Raw genomic sequence first — 22442 nt, forward strand, 5'->3', positions numbered from 1 at the left:
TAAAATCCAAAAGATAGGAAGACCAGAGCACATCTTTTGAATGACAGGCAAAAGGAAAATAATTCAAAAGGAAGTCATTTCTGCATTGAATAGTGATGGATGATGAGGCTCTAACCCTAAGCACGAAAAATCATGGTTATCACCGATCAACTCCAAGCCAAATCGTTTTGGTCGCAAGACAATATTCTGTGTTTGGTGGGACCAGAGTGGCGTGGTGTATTATGAACTGTTGAAACCTAGTTAAACAATTAATAGTAAACGTTACCGACAACAAATGATTAATTTGAACCATGCATTGATCGAAAAACATCCAGAATAGGCCCAAAGACACGTTAAAGTGATTTTGCAGCACGATACTGTGCCGTCTCATGAAGCAAAACCGCTCAAAAAAGCGTTGAAAGCACTTAGATGGGACAAATGACCGCACCCGCCGTATTCTCCAGACATAGTCTTTGTCCCACCATCAATTTTTCGCATCAATGGGGCAGACGCTTGCAGAGCAGGAGTTTTAGAATAGTTTGCCAATTTCGAAGACGGTACAAAATGGCTCGACGAATAGTTTTGCTCAAAGGACAATTTCTTTTGGATAGCATCTATAAAGTTCCTAAAAGATGTAAGGAATCCAATGGTCAATACATGCAAATATTTCCTTCTATTAAATTAAATATTTTTATAAAAACGCAACGAATTTATTCCAACATCTAATAATGAAAAATATTTAAAGAAGTAATATATAGAAATCAATATACCATGACGTTAAAATATAAAAAAAAAATAATAATATATCTAGTATTTATTCTAATCAAAAACTTAATAATAATGATAAATGTGCAATATGAATAAGAATAATAATTGTAGAAACATACCTTCCTGTAGATGTACAAATTTGCAAGCAGGCCGGGTACAAAGGCCACGATTAAAATCTTGGCACACCGGGAGGGTGTCCAGTAACTGAAAAATGACAAAAACTTATTAAAACCACGCCACTCATAACTAACTTCATCATACAGTAATAGTTCTTAATTTATTTCATAATTAAATAAATAAGAATATGTCTTTTGGAATGTGTCTTTCGGTGCACATGTATGCGCCATCATCACGTGAACCGAGTAACAATTTGAGAACCATTTAATACTAAAAATAAAACAGCATACATAAGCACTCTAAACCTAAAACTATAAATGTCATCCACACGCAATTTAAATCTTCGATATGTGCATGCCAATTAGGAATTTAATTTTGTATTCTGTCTGTTATTGTAATAATTAGATCGTTCAATCATTCTGCACAATTCTAATAATCTATAATCTAATTCTAATAAGATTGGAGCTCCAGCGGTAAATCTAAATTACAATTGTTCGAATTATACTTAACTGCATATCAGAAAAATTATAAGTTCGGTTTAATTTATTTAAAAGCAGTATGTATGATGTTGGAGTAGTTTTATAAGGCTTAAATACCAACAGTAAGCTTGTGGCAGCAAGGGCCAAAACCAAAAGCATGTGTTAAAACAAGGAATGGTATATAGGTAGTGTATTACATGCAGAATGTTTGAAAATCTCAAGTTATGAAAAATAATAAATAAAAGCCAAAAGGTACACATAGTCAAGCAACAAAATTTCGAGAAAATTTCGAACAAAAAATAAACAAGAACCAAATAACTTATTAATTTTGACTTATTTTATTCTGTTAAGCATTTAAAGTGTATGAAGAAGCTGACTAGTGTATTCATCACCAATCAATAACGAACGATGATGGTTAAACTTTAAACGCATAAAAATCTACTTTAGCATTAGAAAAAAAAACGATCACTAATTTAAAAAGCCAAATGAAAAAAAAACATTCTATGAGTAAAAGACGATGATGAATCGAACCTAATCTATCATCATCTCTTGTTAGAGTTTAAAACCAAACAAGTTACAACGGCTAATAGAAAAATAGAATAAAACTTTTGGTTGTTATATAATAAAGCTCAAGGTTTATTACTCTTTTACAGCATTATGAAAAATGATAGATACATGACATACTGTATTGTAAAAGCTTACATAAAAACAAGTTAATAACATTGGATGTTAAATATTGGTCGTAGCATTAATATTGTCGTAGCATTAAAAGAGTGTGATATATTTTATGTGCAAAAGCCAAACATTGTAACTTGTTAGTTAAACAAAATCATGCAGGCTGTTCTACATATTATTATAATAGTGATTACATACTTTTACTAAGAACAGGAGATTAATATTTGTTGAGCACTGTATTAACAGTAACATAATCATCAAATTTTAATATCGCGTAAACAAAACTAAACCTCCTGTTCTATATATGTATCCATGTGAAGATCTAGCGATGTAGTACAGCTTACACGAAGTTAAACAACATGAATACCTGTCCTTGCTCGTCAGTGTAGATCACAAAGGGGGCGTTGGAGGGAGCACCATTGTCTATGGCGACATGCAGTATATTGTGCATCAGCGACAAGCGTCATCGCATCACGCAGCCAATAAGAACAATGCGACAACAGTACGTTATACAGCCAGTACGATTATTTTACCCACCATACACCACCAGTTTTGGTTTAAAAGCCACACACGATCATTTCGGAAAATAGTTTTCAGTTTTTCGTTTGTTAATGTAAAGGAAGGTTCGAGCATTTGTAAAGGATATAGTGATAGAAATGATGGTTGAGGGTGATGGTGGGCGCAGTCCCATCAGGCCAGCGTCGGTGTTCCCAAGAGATACAGTAACAGCAAAAGATTGTTGAGTGGTCAGAAAATGAAAATTTGTCGGTTAGAAAGTAACATACGGTTCACGAAACAAACCAGGTAAATGTGTAAGCATGAAACAGAAAAGCAAATAAAATTTATATTATTCAACTACTGTGTATGACGTTATATCAACATATGTTAAAAATATTATTACACCAATTAATTCATTCCACTAATAACAATATCAGTATTATGTCAACTAAAATAACTAAGCAAAAATTGATTTAATACATTAATTCAACAAAATGATGTTTAAATGAAATTAACATTTGGTTTAAATAAAAAGAATAGTCAAAATATTCGGATGTCGATAAAAACTGTTAAATACTACATGAAATTAAGTTTTTTTAAACATTTTTCATTATTTAAACATTAACATTTTTCATAAACAATATTTAATTTCACACAACAGTTTTCATAGAAACGTTTTTCAATGTATATCGATGAGAGAAACGAAATAGGACAGAAAGAAATGTATAAAGAGCCAAAAGAGTTGACAGTATTACTTACAAACTTGGATTCTACCTAAAACAACAAGAAAATAATAATCCTAAAGCGAAAGCAGCAATACTGTTAAAAAGAGTATTAAAAATAATGACTGAACAAGCTGTTACGTGTAGTACAAATCTGCGATGCTACAATTAGTCTATGCGGCTGGAATTCTGCAAACATAACATATTTAATAAAGGGTAAAAAATATAAAATATAAATGTATCAGTATTTCATTAATATACTATCTACAATATAATTGTTGTTTTACTTACTACTAAGCTAAGAGTCAAATTATGGCAAATTAGTTTAAGTATACTTTAAAGCCAATTTAAGAAAGACTGTCACTTAACAGTTTTCTTTAAACGGACTTAGAGAAATAACAGTCAGACTATCATAATATACAAAGCACCTAAGTCACTCAGAGAGGTTCTGTTATTATATTGTTACGCCTTTATAACACTATTAATCAGGTCTCTAAAAAACTCTTATTTATTTATTTATGTTTCCTATTAATTTTATCTAGGAAAATATTAACCAATCATGTTTACAATATAAAGAACACAAAAGATAATTCATGCGATATTGATATGAATAACTCCTTAAATTGCCTTTTGAGTTAATATTTATCATAAACATGTAAGTATATCACTCCAAAAAGAAAAGTATTCTAGCTTTATTTTGGCTTTGGTGATATTTTGTAGAGTTTGAAGTAATTTTTGGAGTAACTGAAACACCAATTATTGCGTGTTCAGTATATTTTTTCCAAGCTTTTTGTGCTTTATTTAAACAATTATTTCAAATTACAATTTGCCATAACATATTAAGAATGTGCAGCTCAACAATACGAAGAGTAGAAATATTAATGATTAATTTAGGGTACTAGCTAAAGTATCGAGATATATTTGTTTGGACCCAAGGCAAATCGTAATTCAAAGGACTAATAAAGCTAATATCACTCTAAACAATTTGATTGGAGCTCACTACTGGAATATCATTTGTTGTGTTCAGCTCTATTAACAGTTTACTTTTTGTGCTTGGCTTACCAAAATAGAAATTACAATTTGCAGTTGGTAAGCTATGAATCCGAAAGGAACTATGTTTTTAGAATTAGTACAGAAATAGTGCAAAAATCAACACCAGTGTAAGAAAAATAAGACAAGGTGAGGAGCATGAGAATTAAGTTAAGAGATATTTTTAACATTTTCAATTCACATTTATCTATTGCTCAGAAATTAAACTGAAACTAAGATATAACTATTGTATGAGATAAGACATCGTACTATACTAATTTAAAATATTTGAAAATATTTTGTGTAACATGTTGATAATAAAAAGCATAAAAATAAGTAACACTGCGAGCTTTAATACGAAAAGTATATAGCCAACTTAGATTTTACTATCCTGATAACTATATATGTATCACTATTTCTGCACCTACTTTGTATTTATTCGAATATTTTTAGATATTGGATGATATTTAAATTAATAGAAAAGCAAAAAGCGAATGAAATGTGCAAAGAACTTACTGAGTATTGGTAATTCCGGAACACCTGAAAAAACAACATGAATCAGCTCGTCCTAATGTCTTTTAGGGATTTCATTTTTTTTAACTAAAAACATCCATTTAAAACATATTTGTACACAATGGCGTAGCATAGCTTCCCAACAGCAAAATGTGAATGAAAATATCTTGTCTATATGATTAAACAAGCAATTCTTTAAACAATATTTTTGGGTTAGTTTTAAATGGTAAGCAATGAGTAAAAAAAGTTAAACAATCACAAAAAATAAAATGCAGAGTACAAGTCTTTGGAGTTCACCCTGCGGGGGGGTGTCGTCTCGACGCCAAGAAGCCAGTTGTCAAAAAACAAAAAAAAGGTGTGACCGTAAAAAGGGATCAAAATAATAACAAGGAAGTTGAAGGTAGTCAAAAATAATAAGCAAATGATTAATAAAACAAATATCATGCATTTTCAAGCATTATTATTACAAATAGTAGCGGTGATAATAATACATACACCTCCGGATTAGAACAATAAGGTACACATTAAATCAATATAAATCATGGAAAAATAAAGAAATTTGTAACACTATAATGGCAAAAATGTGACCAACACCTCCTTCAGCAAAGCGTGATCAGCAGCCTAAAGGCACTATATTATTGTAAGTTAAGATCAAGTTCGCTGGCAGCTGATTACGCACGCTCACATAGCATTCAATGACACAAACATATCAGGCATATTTTATATTTAAGGAAACGCAAGTCCAGAGGCAATAAAAAATGTTACATCATTTCAGTTTGAATATATAGGAGTTTTATTACATTTACAATAAAATTTGTTCTGTATTGGGGCATATCCGCACAAATATAGGAATGCTTACTTTGTTACTTTTGACATATTTATAGGTTGTTTATTAATGTTGTTGATATTTTAAGTTTATTGGCCCGATAGCCTATCGAAATTTTCACTGGGTCATTAAATACTATGCTTGGGCCTTTAACCAAAACTACTAGCAATTAATTTACGAGCCTGATTACTTCTATCCTGCGTAGTAACATTGTAATCCTACTTAAAAATGCAAATATGGTTTTCTTTTATATTATGTTATCTTTATATATATATGTATATTTAAGAGTCTAGGTCAAATAGACAAATACTTATTATAACGTTTTGTAATACATGCATCACAATTTTACGTACTCTCAGTACAAGTAAAATTATACTTTATCATTATATGCTACCTAATAAGACACATGATTTAATTAACATTATAGGGTAATACATTAATATACCACTTCTAATTCTATATTATATCTTACAATAAAAATGTGATACTACCTTGAACACAGAACAAATATTTAGCGCAAATTCGTAAATTAGTTGTTGTTGATAGAAATAATAAAGGACGAGTAAGTAGATTAGTAGAATTCCACTAGGCAACTGGCAAAGGTGCTGCTTAATACAGAGGAACATTTGGTTACGGCAAGTAAGGCTATATTGGAAATCTACTAAACAATTGCTTTGAAAAGCCTAAACATTTGCTCTATATACAAGATCAGCATTGAACAAATGACACGAAATAACGTAGGTGCTACATTTGTGCTTGGAGATCGAAATCAGGAAGACAAAAAGTAACAGCCTTCAAGGCCAAAATTCAAAAACTTTTTACATCAATTAAAAAAATGTTTAAAAAAATAGGAACAGAATGAGCCAGTGTCCTGCGAGAGTTGATTTCAGACTCAGACAACAAAATTAAAAAAACACACAAGAACTTCAGAAAAAATAATATACAAAACAGTGTTCTGGAAAATCCCAACCCAAAAAGACAACCATTGCTTTTCATCTGATTATTTGTAGATATTTATTTTACAAACCATGCAAAGACAAAAACGATAAAGCCCCATGCAGTTCAGAGCCTAAAATGCAGGCCATAAAGTCAAATTTAAGCGGATGTTCTAAAATAATTCAAGTATGCCCTACAATTATAGTTAATAGGGAAAAACATATACAAAACAATCTACATCACCAGATATATTTTTCTTGTGAAGAAAATAAAATAAAATAGTAAAATAAAGTGAATTTATTTCATTACATATTTCATCAACATTACTGCAATAAAACATCAACAAAAATTGTGTTATTATTGCCATAACAAATCTGTAACGTTGATAGAAGAAATATTTTTGCTGAATAGATTGTTTTGTATACAAAAACATGTATTTGCCAAGGCTATTGATGCTAGTACATCAACAAACCGATAAAACTATTCTTGGTGATGGATCTAGAGATATTGAGTAACTAGCCAGAACTATAACAAGTAGCAGCTAAGTTTCACATTGAAAAGCTCACTGACTGTATGGCCATTAGGGGTAAATATGCTAGGGTACATCTTTTTGGGCCAGTTCACAAACTACAAAACTTGAAAGAAAATGGCACTTTCTAACAGATACGCTTATAAGTTTCTACCATGCAATTCAATTAGGCTCTCAAGTAGTAGTCTGATAATCTTTAAACGTTTCATTAAAACGTCCGTCATGCAAGTTAACTGGGAATAATATTATATTTCGTAGTATTTTTTTACAGTAGAAAAAGTAAATACAATCAGCCTAAATGTATCCACCAAAAATTTGCAAAATTTGTCGGGATTAGTTAGGTAAAAAGGGAACTGGGGGCGTTAATAGCGGTGCGAATAGCGGATGTGAGGGTATCACAGTATTGAGGCACTCGCTTACCGGCACGGTCCTTTCGAGCTTAGCCCGAATTTAACGCTTGAAACCACGAATTTTGACTAGATTGGTTCACGGTTCCATTATATTCAATAGAAAATAACGAACAATTAATACCATAAAAACAAAAACAAACAAAAATATATATTTATCAAACAACTAATTTTCAGAAACTTTTGGTTAAAATTTTAATCACTCTTAAATAGTACACTACATTTAAAAAAACGACAAGAAATATTAACACGTTAAAACAAGACGAACTATTGAAGAATTCTGATGTACGCGTTTAGGATGTCTTCAGTTTTTTATACGGCGGCACGTTATTATTATTGTTTTGTGCAGCAGCGGCCGCAATGGTGGCGGCGCTGGGAGTCACGTTTGTCACGGGAGGAGCCGATACTGTTACGGGATATTGGGCTCCCAGGAGACTTCCGTTGAACATTGGAGAAGCCGTAACAGCGGCAGCAGTAGCGCCTGCATTAGGATAAGCGGTGGCAGGGCGAATGATAGAATAGGGATTCAATTGAAACGCAGTGGTTACTGATGGACGAGCGATATTTAGCAAGTTCTGCTGTGCTAGAGCTGAGTACGGGTTTGCTGCCAAACCGAGGTTCAGACCGGCACCGGCCGAACCGAAACCAATGGGCAAAGCCGCGGGATAGCGTAGTGTTGGCTGGGCGATGCTCAAAGCCTGTTTGTTCAAAGCGACGCCGGTGTAGTTAAGCGGATTCAGGGGCGCCATATGCGACTGTGCCAATGATTGATTCATCGCGGCCAATTTAATAGCTTTCGCGTAGTTTTGCTGAGCGACCTCTTTGGCTAAGGCCGCCGGATCGGGCACTGCTGTTATTGGCTGTGCCGGTAAGCTAGTTAGAGTGGTGGATGTTAACGAAGCGGAACTGGGTAATTGCGGTTCGTTTTCTTTACTCAGTGGAGTGGGTTGCGGCGGAGGCGGCTGCGCTTGCTGCTGTTGCGCCTGCAACTGATGCGTCACGGCTGCAGCCGAGTGAGCGGACGCAGCTGCCTCGGGAACCGACGGCGAAGCAGTTGAGGAGGGGGGAGGAGCTGGCGAAGTGGGATACTCACATGACACGGGCACAAATGGCTGCTGCAACTGCATCAGCTGCTGGTATGTAGTAGCGTTTGGCTGATACACTGGTACGCCGGATTTGTCTGCTGCAGGTCTTTTGTACGGGACCATGCCCGCTGGGAAGGCCTGAAAATAAAACAAAACTTTCAGTCATCCATTCCATCCAAGAATATATTCAATAAACTATTGCTTTTATAATGATAATATAGATATATGATATATAGCACGAGTTGTATATAATGATATTAGATGAGTTCTAGCAAGCTTATTAGACGTCAATACTCTTAAAGCTTCATGGGTGTCCTTCATTGGCTCATAAACAGCAAAATACATATTTGACGTCAATATTATTTGAATTAAATTGAACATGAACATTAAATTAAGTACAACCTACAAAAAAACCATTGCTTAAAAATCCTCTACTATAATGAAGTGAGTCTAGTAAGTTTATTTAGACGTCAATACTTTTAAACGTTCATGGATATTTTCATTCATTGGCTTATAAACATCAAAATAGATATTTGACGCCAATATTTTCTGAATTAAAATGAACATTAAAATTAAATTAAATACAACATACAAAAAACCTATTGCTTGAAAATCCTCTGTTATAACGAAGTGAGTAGAGTAAGCTTATTTAGACGTCAATACTCCTAAACCTTCATTGATATTGTCCATTATTGACTCATAAACAGCAAAATAGATATTTGACGTCAATATTTACATATTTACATTGAACATTAAAATTAAATTAAATAGAACAACACTACCCAAATCTATACCACACAAATAAAACCCTCAATTATCCAATTCTCTCATATATTGAAATTAGAAGTAGCAAGTTTGTTTATAGGCTAATATTCTTAACATTCCATTGATTAAGAATTGATCCTTAATTGATTTATTGAACAGCAAAATAGAAGTGTGACGTCAATATTTTCAGAATCATATTCACCAACCAATATAAATTAATAATATTTATAGAGCATGATAATCATAAACATCTAATTATTTTCAAAATTTAATGCAATTTTTTTCTCTTTAGAAATCTGATTTTTAGTTACAGCAGACACTATGTAATGTGAAGTAATTCAAACCAAGTATTGTTCGTATCATCGAAATGTTTACATTAACGAACGTGATTTAAATGAGAAACGTCTTATTTAAAGAAACGATTAATACATACACATACGTTATATTATAGGAAATGGGTTAATTACTAACAGTAATAAACAAAAACTATCAGTTTACTTCTTCAAAATACTGTTTTAATTAATGAAAAGAACAGAAGACTGGATGAATCGAAATACAAAACGACACTGAGGGTAGAAACAGGAAACAATCATCCTGAAATCACAGTGGACCGTACTGTAGGCATAACAGATATACTTATAACAAACTAAAATTACAACAGTAATAATTACTATGTTGTTTATGTTTTAACGCAATTTTTTCATTATAGTGTTTACATTATCGAGCGCGTGTTGTATTGATTTCATAAATTTTATAAATTCAATAAAATTATTTTCCAAATTTAATTTCAAAAAATTAACCTACTCAATGAGTTATAATTATTATTATATCTGCAAAATACTTACAAAATTGTCATAATAGAAAGATCCAACTGATTTCATGTCCATCTGTAAGAAAAACAAAAAAGAAGTATTAGTACTCGCATGTCGATAACGGACTATCACGAGCAAAATGCCGACAGTCGTTTCAAGTAAGCCAAAAAAAAAACAAATAGTACATTGAAATGACCATTTAAGTTAAAAAATTAACCTAATATTAGACTACATTAAACGCTAAGATTAGAACATCAGCGCGTACATGACACTGATGCCGTATAAAATAAAAACAACGAAAACAAAATATTAGATACATATAATCAGTTTTGGCTGTGTTGCTAGGATGTTGCGAGCTTTTATTTTGATTATTTCGCTTTTCATTTCACTGGCGCTGTGAAAGTTCAAATGATATACACCCAATTCCACCCAAAAATAAACCGAAAACCAAGCAGAGTACAATTTAAATTACCTACCTATGTTCGAAGCGATATTAAGGAAATAGTTTTTAAATGAAAACCTCACTGAAATAAAAGCTTAAATAATAAACATCAACGTGCAAATTTAGATAGGCTGTTATAGCAGTATTTTAGTGTATTGTAATCATAAAATGTATTTTATTATTGAAATGTACTTATATCTTATTGTTATAATTTATTTACTATTTCCAACATATGTTATTGACAGTTTGTTTAATATATGGATTTTTGTGCAAAATCAAATATTAGGTTTATATATTAGGTTATGATGGTTTCCCTTAACTTAAGCATTTAGTTCCTCATCATCGAACTTTTTGTCTGACTAAATCATTATATGCTACTATGTTTGTTGAAATGCATTATATTTTTATTGAAATTATTAATTAAACACCGACACTAACCTTTTATTTAATTAGCAAAAGTAAGACAACCCTACTGGGTTCTTTAATTAGTGACATATTTTAAATGTAAATTTAATAAATATTGATTAAATAAATAATTTCATGTGTTGGAGATGTTCTCGATTATATATATTTTTTTTATTAAAATAAGATACTTGTTTATAGTTATAATTAATGTATGTAACATTGATTTTTTGTAATAAATCTTCAGGCCTAGAGTCGCGCCCTACAAAACCACTTGTAAATAAAATCAAGCAATATCGCACAGCCACTCACAACATGCTAACAACCTTTTAAGGTAGCAGTTCGGCTCTTTCTACAATAACGCAGCTCTGTTAACCATTGGGTTTGGAATATCTCCTCTAAATTTATTTCAAAATCGTGTTTTATATATTGAGCGTAATTCTTTCGTAGAAATAATATTTAAAAAAAGCTAAAAGCGACTCATTATATTATACTAACATAAAAGTAATATATATATATATATATATATATATATATATATATATATATATATATATATAACTTAAATTTATACATATATATAATGGTAGAGTAATAAAGAGTTTTAAATAATAAAAAATCGGCTTGAGAAATAAAAGTATAAAAATTTGGATGACATTATTTGCATTTTAAAGAAAAAATATATACAAAAGAAAAGCGAATTGATCGGTGATGCGATCAGTGGTGCGATACTAGCAAAAAGCATGTCGCCTTGGACAGAAGCACTGGCACTCTGTGGCAACTTCAGCGATCAGCCTCGTGTCAACAGAGTGAAATGGTTTGAGCGGAATTGAGCTTGCAATTAAGAATTTAAGAAACAATTTGTACATCTTTCATAAAAAGCACAAATTTACAAAGCCGTCGGTTTTTCGAAGATTGGCCTTCCCTCCGGAGGTCGCTGAAAATAATGTAGTTAAGACACAAACCACTACCACTTATAATCAGTGTGCTTTTGTGTTATGTGCATTTGCTACAAGTTACCTTTACATGTATGTACACACTAAATATGCTTAAAATTATAGTTACTGACAAATATAATAATAGTTTACGACGAAATTTCATACCAATTAATAGAATACAATTTACTTTTTGGGTTTCCATGTAAAAATGTTACTAAGCTCCTGTAAATAGTGATAGAGGAATGATTTATATATACACTATTAGTATATGAACTAATGAAAAGAAGAATAACCGGAAAAAGGTAGTTTGTAGCAAACGAAAACAAAAACGAAAAAGTAACATGCAAAGCAGGCGCAAAAGGTACCAGTAATAGATCTGTGTCGGCGGTGCTAGGCTCGCGAGGCCTCTTCTTGCCAATCTCGAGGGCTGCTGCGGCTGCGGCTGCTGCTGCGGCGGCGGCTGCTGCAGCAGTCGGCTGCGCCAGCAATGGCGAAACTGCAGCGGGCTATTAGTAGTAGTAGCAGCAGCACAAAACCAAGCACATCCGCACCAATGGCAGGGTAAATAAAACAAATCAGCTCTAATTAATGTCATGTAATGACGTGGTACCCGACGCCAATTTTGGCGCAAGTACGCGTTTCAACAAATAAAATACGTGAGCACAATCAAAAAAAAATTAGACCTGGCCATGTGACTACTTAAACCGTAATAATTAATAAACTCTTCCATATCAATTAATATCATTTAATTTAAATAGAAATAGTTTCGACATTATTTTCACGATTTAAGAAATCGACATTAGTCAAAATCTAATTTGATAATATTTTCCGAAAAACCATATAAAACTGAGATTTTGTTTTAGCAGCAGGCTTCTGAGTAAATTGTTCCTAACATATGGAAAAAAGAAACGACTCGATCGGCAAAAGCGTAGAATAATTAATCAAAGGCTAGATATTCCATTATGAAATGTAATACTTTCAAATCGATATACCCCTATTGTGGATAAAGCCGATACGAAATATCGCTGATATTTAACAAAGATTGTTGGTTTAATACCAAGCAGGTTCGACCTTTAGCGGTCCGACGCTATATTTCACATCGAGCTGACATTTTGTGTTTCACACCCATTCTTAGACGTCCTCCGCTTTTAGACAAATGAGATATTTATTTGTCCATTAATCTACATACATATTTTATGCTTTCGCCGACTAAAGTCGCAATTCTAGATATGTCACTCCCGTTGATCAGTTTCGAATGCAAATGGCCATTGAAAATTGAATAAAACCGAAGATAGAAAAGCGAAGATCATTTATCTTTGATGTTTTATTAGAGTGCCGTATTCCACCGGCTAGCTACTATAATTTTTAATCTATCAGTTCATGACATTAAGCAGTCATTCAACTTGATACACTTGTATGAAAGGAAAACAGAACGACCACAATCTGCTTTTAAAATATACACTAGGGCAGTTTGATAAGTTAGCGGCTTTTTCATTTAAATATATTTCCTGTATTTATTGCTTCTAAATGATAGGTATTCTCAATGTCTTCAAAATAGGCGCTTGTTACAGTGATGATCCCCTATCACCTACCTATTACCTCAGGTTTGGAAACATAAAATAATCGTACAGTGTTGTATTCTGGATGGGATAACAATTGCTGCCCAAATTTATGAATTTTTGCCATGGTGATATGCGCATCCATATGCATTATCTTAAAGGAACAACACTTTCTTTTTCTTCTTTAAATACGGACATTTTTGCTTCAAATCAATAATATCAAATCCGTCCAAAATTTCTGAATAATATTAGGCGGAGATCGTTTTATTAATTTCAAGATAATTGATATGAATGACAACGTGTGCATCACAATAGACTATGGCCTGCCGACAGACACCAGCTGGCCCCCTTTGATGCACATTCATCCGGAGAGATCTACTGTTTTGATTGTTCCTTGGTATCTGGTGATTTGTGATGTATTCATGATTCGAAACATCGTGGAGTACTCTTTTGAAATGGTTATCTAGCCATATAGAAACTATTTAAGTAAAATTTAATCTACTTGCTCAGTTGAGATGGCAACAGTCTCCACCACCTCACGTACTTTCATTCTCCGATCGTTTCATGGATTTTATAGATGACTTCTGGCTTGGCGACCTCTATTGGGTGACGTTCGGCGTCACTTGCGTGTTGGTACGACTACAGCGGAACTCAGCAAACCACTTTTGAATCATTGAAATTGATGGTGGAGTCCCCAAGACCTTCCTTCATTTCAGTGACGATATTTGTGCGGAAAATAATGATTAATCAACACGTGAAATTCATTTTTCCTTTCCAGTGTTAAAATTAAGAGGTTGTCTGCGACTGCTAGGGACAGCAATGACGAATTTAAAGTTAGTACGCGGGAAATTTAGAAAGTAACTGACTTAACAAACTGCCCTCGTATATTGAAATAAACCAGCGGCCTACATAACTACATTGTACCATTGAAGGTAATTTCTAGATTCACATTCAATAGTATCTACATAATAAGTATTTTCCTTGACATATCTAAAAATTTTTCCATATAATTAGAAGTGCAAGTGCGTAAATATCTTCAATGCGAAGTTATCATGTGATAAGGACTAAAGCTTAGTCATGCAGAAGGCTGCCAACTGAAAAACTAGGCTAGAATGTTACTGATTCAATTTTGATACTGTATTAGTGAAAATAAAAATCTGCGAATGTCGTTTAAAATTTTCATTTTAAAATAAAGTATTCAAATGAACGAGACATAAAATATGAATTTTGCTCATTGGCCTTGTCGGTATCCTATGGAATAAAAAACGTTATCATTTATACAAAATCGAAAAATGCATCAAGAGCATGCGTTAATTAGCATAACAACACAAAAAGCATAACCTTCATTTATTACGTAACTCAGAAATGGAAAACCAAAAGAAAAGTAATAAAAAAGTATTTCCAAGTGCCAGTAATCCTGAAAAACAAATCATTCTAAAATAAACAGTTATATCGAGACAATCTGACAAAATCCTTGACGCAACAATATACCGCCACTCTGAATCGGTATCCCAAATAGACCTGAAATATTTGAACAACCCAAATGGTACACACACAATACGCATCAATAAAAAATACACAACATCTCAAAGTTCTTCGTTCATTTTACCATCTGAACAAGAAATATGCGTAAATTTACCCTATTTTAACAAATAAAACAATGTACATATATATAAGGCACGTTGAAAACGTATTTTAATCCGTCATGAATTGGGGATGTAGGGAAAGATGGTTCAAATACAATACATCGTGTATATTCAGCTGCTCAAGAGGGTTAGCTAAAGGAGAAGTAGGACTGTCGTTATGCAGAGCGTTTTCATGCTTGATTCGGGGGACTAACTACGCACACACCATAAGATTGTCTACCCACTCCCCACGACTAAAAATAAACAACTACATTTGATTATAAATGTAGATTAATATATAAAGGGTCAGAAGGGCTAATATAAACCAGCATTTCAAAGTATGTATTAATTAACAACACTATATTGTAAAACTCAGTAAACTTTTATAACGTTCAATATTATTAGGATATTAACATTTCAATAAAAATATAATATTATGAATATTTTCAATATAATAACGTACTGAAATACTGATAATAAATATGTCAATAAATAAATCAACAAATGTTAAAGAAAAACTTGATTACAACATGATTTGAAGTAAGTTACGAATAGTAAAATTACGAATGCGAAAAGTCTCTGAAGCTCCTATAAAAAATCGATACATTTTAGAATTACGATATTTATGATATTGCTCTTTTATTTCATTGACTGCGAATTAATTTTGTGGGGTTTGCAATGATGTTTGATGCGTTGTTTGTAATGAGATGTTTGCCAGTTATATAAATACAATTTTTTTCTTAATCTTTCCACACATTTCATTAAAATGAAGTAGAACTAACATATTTTCCAGTCAGTATTTATATTATTAATTTAAAGAAAAAAAAGTACTGAAAATGTTTCCTTGATATATTCCCCGGTAAAGACATATTTTATAAATAAGACTATTGGCATCAATTTCTTAGTGCTGGTGATTTCAATATTGTAGATATACACAAAACTTGAGAATAAAGATCTGTATATGCAAACTAAAAGAAATGAATTAGAAAAGATTAATTTGTATTAAGATAAAAAATATCTCCCGTTACCATTTACTGTATTCATCAGATATCTATATCAGTTTTTCTCTTCGACGAGACACGGCCTAGCCGAGTTATTTCTTATAAAACTGAATCTATTTTTGTATAAAATTGAATAACTTTCTCTTTGAAGAATTAAGAAATTATTAAAAATAATGGCTAGTAGTAATACTTTGACAATAAAAGGTCTAAAATTAATTCACAGTCCTGATTAATATAAACAATAGACATACAACGAAAATAACATATTTGTTATAAATATCCTATCTGTTGCACGTTTTATTTTAATTGATCATAATTAACGTAATTTATATGGATATATAATAGGCTTAAGGTAATGAATAGGTGCAGATTAATTAACACATACTTTAATGTACATTCACTTCATCACCTTTAGAAATTAAATACAGCGCGGATATAGCAGAGAAAATAGCCGCATATCACTGCATCAGGAATTTGCCAAATTGCCTGCAGCTGCACGCCTCACAACACATGGGAAAACTAAATACTATCAGTCAGTTGAGCGCTACTAAAAACAATTTCGCTATTCATAGTACACCAAAATAAAAACTATCGAACTAGAGTAATTCAGAGGATCTGAAATAGAAAACTAAAAAAAAAACAATAAATTATACATAGTTAGGTCTACTGTTACTGTAAGGTATAAATAGAAACGAAACCTGCATTATTATTAGGAATTATATTTGATACTCATTCACTAATGCAAATTTCAGATCAAGCATACCTGTCTACAATAATTTTGGTTTAATAAACGTACAAATCAAAAGATATTATTTAATACTTGATAATATATCACCAAAGAATACATCGATAATGGTTCCAGTAATATAGAGAATAACCAGAACCGACAAAAGTCGAGACAACTAGACCAAAATTTCACCATTCTCGTCAAATTCGTCTTTATCGATATAAAGAATATTTGATTTGTATAAATATGTAGTGGGATTAGAATAAAAAACAAAACCAATCGTAGTTAGTCTAAAAATAAAAACACACACAAAACATATACCTAAACTGGCTATTAGCGGGCAATAATAAAACCACAATGCCAGCCAACTCGATTTATTTGATTTATAAGTAAAAAAAATAATGAGAAACTTTTATAATTTTTTTGTTTTAAAATCAGACTTTAACTGTATGCAAAGATTGGTACATTTTTTTCAATGTAATTTTCAAGGATCTGAAGAAAAATGAGTATTAGAGATACGAGTGAGTAAGCTGAGCATTGCGGGATGAGTATCCAAGCAAAAGAAAAGAGAACAACAACAAGAGAGGATGAAACAACTCAACGAACAACCACATCAAAATAACTAAAGAGGCTTAGTAGCGTGCGCCCTAAGACTGCGTAGCATACCGCGCTAGCCCGCGACTGTGCGGCCTTGATTTGGGCTTGGAGGTGCAGAGGGGGGTGGAAATAGCGGCAGGGGTCGCGGTTGCAACGGCCCTTGACTGCGTCCATGCAGACAGTGACCGTACCGTCCTCGTTGGCAGTCACAGAGTCGGCGGGATGCGCAAAGCGACATTCGGACTCTGCGCGCTTGCACGCCCCGCGCTGGAACTCGCGGCACACCTACAGCAGAACCCGGCGATGAGCTAAGCGCCGCTGCGTGCGCCGCGCTGGTCGTGGCCACCCACGACCCTCGCGGACTACAGATCGCTTTTCACAATTATTTCAATGGCGATCGATATATTCCTCAGCTCCAAAGCTTTCCATGTATATTAACATCCAACTAACACGTATACTCTTAAACGTACACATCAGTACCTTGTAATATTGTTTTCACTTTATAACGAAGAAAATAATATCTCAAATACATTAAGAATAACGAAAGAACTCTATATTTGTAAACAATTAATTCAATTCTAACATAAAACTAATACAATTCAGTGTTTTCACATGAATTAAAAAAAATCATAAATACATTCGTTTCATAAAAAAATTACTTTGTGTTTACTACTTTGAAACATCCTGAAATGGTTTTTTCACTCGCATAATTTCCGATATACAATATGTTACATAAAATGCCATAATATAAGATTGGCTGAATAGATTGATGATAACGCTGATTTAACTGAGATATGTTGTTATGAACAATATTTTAAAACTTTAATAATATTAAATATATCGATGGAAATGCTGAAAATTTGAGAAGATGCAGAACATGTAACCGAATCAACCTATAAAATTCGTCTGGTTGTTAAATATCTGCAAAATTTTTCAAAACATTAGACATAATTAAAAATTATCAATTAGTAAATGTTGTTTTGGGCCTTAGCTTGTTTTGATTCGCCGCTTAATATTTGTGATTACTTTGATTGAAAACGCGGAAGCCGAATAAATAGAGAGATAAACACATTGCATCCTTAATCAGATTCTTTGAACAGGATTGAGATAAAGGGGGGCCAAATCTTTATGAAGAAAATTATATACAGGTAGTTACATAAAAAAACTAAGTGATATCAAAATGACTTGACAAGAAAACACAGCAACAAAGGAAACAAGAACTAAATATGAAAAAATATTATGCTCTCTAATGAATGTAAAATGTATTACTCGCGTGGAACTCTACCTCATAGGTGATCTGGAAAATAGTTTAATGATCAACATAATAAAACAACCCTAACTTACAATATATATATGAGATGTACTATAAAGTTAAAGTAATTTATATTTTATACCATTATTTTTCATTATATTCGTTATTTTAATTATATAAACTGGCAATTTTGTCGCGATTCCACGTCATAAATGTTGATGACGTCAGTTAACTGTTTTATTGAATTTGTCTACTGAGGGAAGTAACACAATTTGTTAAGTTAATTAAAATTTATTTCGACAATAGCCGCAAATAAGTAAAAACAAGCAGTGGTGAACAATACTTGACTTAACTTCCCTCTAAAAAAAATGAAAAAGGCATTTACAACAAATTTGGTTTTCCAATATATAAATAGTACAATAAACAATGAATCAAAACCAATTCTTGTAACGCTTCTTTCTTTATTTTCCTATATTAAACTTACTTAGAATTTTAGAAGAATTCTCTGGTAATTATTGAATTAGTTCTAATATCGTACTGAAGCAAACTAAACCTTATTTGTCGAAAAACGTTCAAATTAAATTAACATTTTTAATGTAACATTTAGAAAAAGAATTCTGCCGCTGTTTTATATCTACAAAAAGTAATCCAATCAATTTATTTACAAAATTAAAACCAAACGAAATTAGTTTTACGTTTGCATTGAATACTAGTTTGATTACTTTGAAACAAAATAAATTTTTGTAATCGCGTGTTTCAACTAAAACCTATGTATTTGAACTCTATGTTTGTTTAAGAGAAATGTAACTATATACGTTTTGTCAAAAAAATACAACGAAAAACAATATGACTTTGATATTTACAACTATTTGATAATTATTGAACAAAGAGTAACTTGCAATATAAACAGAATATATCCACTTGTTACAAAAATTATAGGAGACAATAATAAATTAGTCTTGTACAATAAGTTAACACACCTTTAACCAAGGAAATAGTTTCTGAATTTAAAATAACAAATATCATTAATTAATTATTCTCTTCACTTCAAATAGATCTGACTATCAAGTTGATGAATCGTGGATTGCTAAATAAATAAACAAATGACAATTAGGTGCATTCTTAAATAACTTCCGATATATTTTTTGACAGGCGGCACATTTACACTTAATATATTTACAGTTTTTATGTTCATGTCAAGTTTGTGGTTATAATTATTACAAGTTTCTTTCTCAAGCAAAAACATGGAACTGACGGATATATTCGGAATCGCAACTAAAATAATCACTGAACGCAAATAACTTTCTATCGAAAAAGCTCAAAGTTACTGGGCAATAAAAGAAACAACAGAGAGCCGAACTATAACTACAGAAAGAACTTCAGCAGGTATTGCACACCGTGCATAGTATAAAACAAAACGTCGATAGAAAGTTACAGGTGCTTCAAAAAGGGTTTGTAACAATAAAAATGATGACTAAAACTCATATTTACAGCTATAAAGAACTATATATATAGAGTTATGGTAAATCATTCTTTCAAACTATAATGGACGTGGAGAAATCTCCACAACAATTATAATTTTGAAAGACCACAGTAATATCACATTAATATGCTACAGTAAAATATCGGTTAAATCGAATATCGATTATTAAAATATACAATGTCCTACCATAGCAAATTAAACTGATATTTACACCACAAAAGAAAAAATCTATATATACAAAGGGGGGAAAACTGAACTACACCTAGGTGTGCTAGATAATAGGTTAGCTTTTGGTTAAGGTATGTGATGTTGTTAGTGCTTGAAAGTGTATTTTATTTACCTCTAGACATTACTGTCCGAAGTTAAATTTCCAACTAAATAATACCTGCGAAAATAAAAGAAAGCAAACAAAAAGTAAATAAAATAAATAAATAAATAAATAAATAAAATAATAATAGTAAAGCCGATTGTAGCATGCAAATTATAATTATCAAATGGTATAGTTAGTATTTGATTAAAAATATTAATAAAATAATAAAAAGTAAATAAAGACAATAATAAAAGCGCTGATCAGGTCGAGGCCACTCTTGAACTGATTAAATAACCTAAATTATTAATATAAATTATATAAAAAAAAACAAAATTTACAATAAAAATGGCGTAAATAATAAAAAAATATTAAAAAATGTTTGCTAATTAGGCTAGTTAATAAATATAGTACAATGATGTAAAGACAAGCAATGTTGTAGACAGTTTCCCTTAAGAAATAAAATTATCCCAAACGAGATTGAAAATATATGAAAAACGTACTTGCCTGAAATAATAAAATGTTAAAATAATTGCTTATAAAATTAAAAAAAAAATTAAATAATAAAGAAAGTCCTGCAAAGGCAAGTACTAAGATAAGGATAAAATGAACTCAAAAATAAATATAAGTTAATTTTTTTAAGTACGAAATAGAAATGCCTACCTCTAATCTGTCAGATCGGGGCATTTTCTGCTGTGTCACCACTGTTTGAGGAACTACCCCAAGAGGTGACCCAACTCCTGTAGGATCGGGACCCATTATCGTGGGCATTATAGGTCCAGGAGCAAAATAAGGATACGTGCTGCTAACTTGTGGCATTCCTGTTAGGTATGGATTGGTAGCCTAAAATAAGAAAAAATTAATTATATTTTCAATAAATCAAAATGAAATTATATTATACATAGCTTATTTACATTACAATGGTATATATTTATAATGTACGATAAATTAATATATTATGCTTTGGTTAAAGATGCTAATTTAATCATATTCGACAATATTGATAGTAATTTAAAACAATGGTAATTAATATATTCGTAGATGAAATAAATTTCAGACAAAAGTAGATCTATTTGCAAATTATTTCGGCCAGGAAAAAAATAATTAAAAAGTCAATTTTCCTTGGGAGTAGAAAACGGGAAATGTTTGACAAAATGGTCTTATGAATTACGGATTTCGTTCCAAGTCACATTCCAAGTAATATTCGGCTTGCTAATCATATTTGACAATATTGATAGTAATTTAAGATAAATTTTAATGCAAAAAACGAAAATAAAACAACGGTAATTTATATATTCGTAGATGAAATACATTTCAGACAAAAGTAGATCTATTTGCAAATTATTTCGGCCAGGAAAAAATTAATTAAAAAGTAAATGTTCCTTGGGAGTAGAAAACAAAGTAGAAAACGGGAAATGTTTGTACACAGAATCCAAACAAAGCGATGAGCCTCATTTATGCAGACTTTTAATGGATTATCTCAGACGTTCCAATTAAATTTTAATTGGATATAAAATCGCATTCCTCTATTTTTAGTAAATTTATTTCCTTAATTGAATTACAATTTGTAGTATTCATGCGATTTTTTAGTTGGATAAAATACGGTTTTAATCGAAACATTGCTTTGATTTATGTATTGTACTATTGCCATCTAATTGATAATTGACAACGTAATTTTCCTGTAAACCAGGTTGTGATACCCTATAGTAACCAAACCATTACATATTTTATTTTACATTTTTACTTATTGATTTGAATTCATTACAACAATGTCGTTAACTAGAGTTTTTTGCAACTGAAATCTGAAATGTAATTTATACGATATTGGAAGTAAATGACCTCTAACGGTATAACAATTAATCATATGCAAAAAGTTAGCTTTTAAAAGTCGACATGCATCATATAACATAGATAAAAGGGGCGATAGGCTAAAAGGAAAGGTGAAAGCAGTAAGGTGCACATAAAAACA

The 22442-nt window shown here is 31.7% G+C and overlaps 1 protein-coding gene across 12 annotated transcripts in view; it reads right to left on the minus strand.

Moving 5' to 3' along the window:
* mbl (splicing regulator muscleblind) overlaps nt 1–22442 on the minus strand; it is a 630287-nt gene that overhangs the window by 7607 nt on the left and 600238 nt on the right. For 3 of the 12 annotated variants that reach the window (XM_076398234.1, XM_076398236.1, XM_076398232.1), the window contains 7 exons: nt 21137–21316; nt 17501–17716; nt 12288–12428; nt 10174–10215; nt 8572–8701; nt 4784–4807; nt 867–951 (listed from right to left, as the gene is read on the minus strand). In XM_076398234.1, the coding sequence (XP_076254349.1) occupies nt 917–951; nt 4784–4807; nt 8572–8701; nt 10174–10215; nt 12288–12428; nt 17501–17716; nt 21137–21316 (768 nt within the window). In that variant the 3' untranslated portion in view covers nt 867–916. The remainder of the gene's footprint in view (nt 1–866; nt 952–4783; nt 4808–8571; nt 8702–10173; nt 10216–12287; nt 12429–17500; nt 17717–21136; nt 21317–22442) is intronic. The other 9 variants (XM_076398239.1, XM_076398237.1, XM_076398242.1 and 6 more) reach the window with 6 other exon arrangements.

Source organism: Rhynchophorus ferrugineus, unplaced genomic scaffold (genome assembly GCF_030347505.1).
Source record: "Rhynchophorus ferrugineus isolate W39M unplaced genomic scaffold, kcgeb_rfMv2 rfM3, whole genome shotgun sequence".
Taxonomy (NCBI): Eukaryota; Metazoa; Arthropoda; class Insecta; order Coleoptera; family Curculionidae; genus Rhynchophorus; species Rhynchophorus ferrugineus.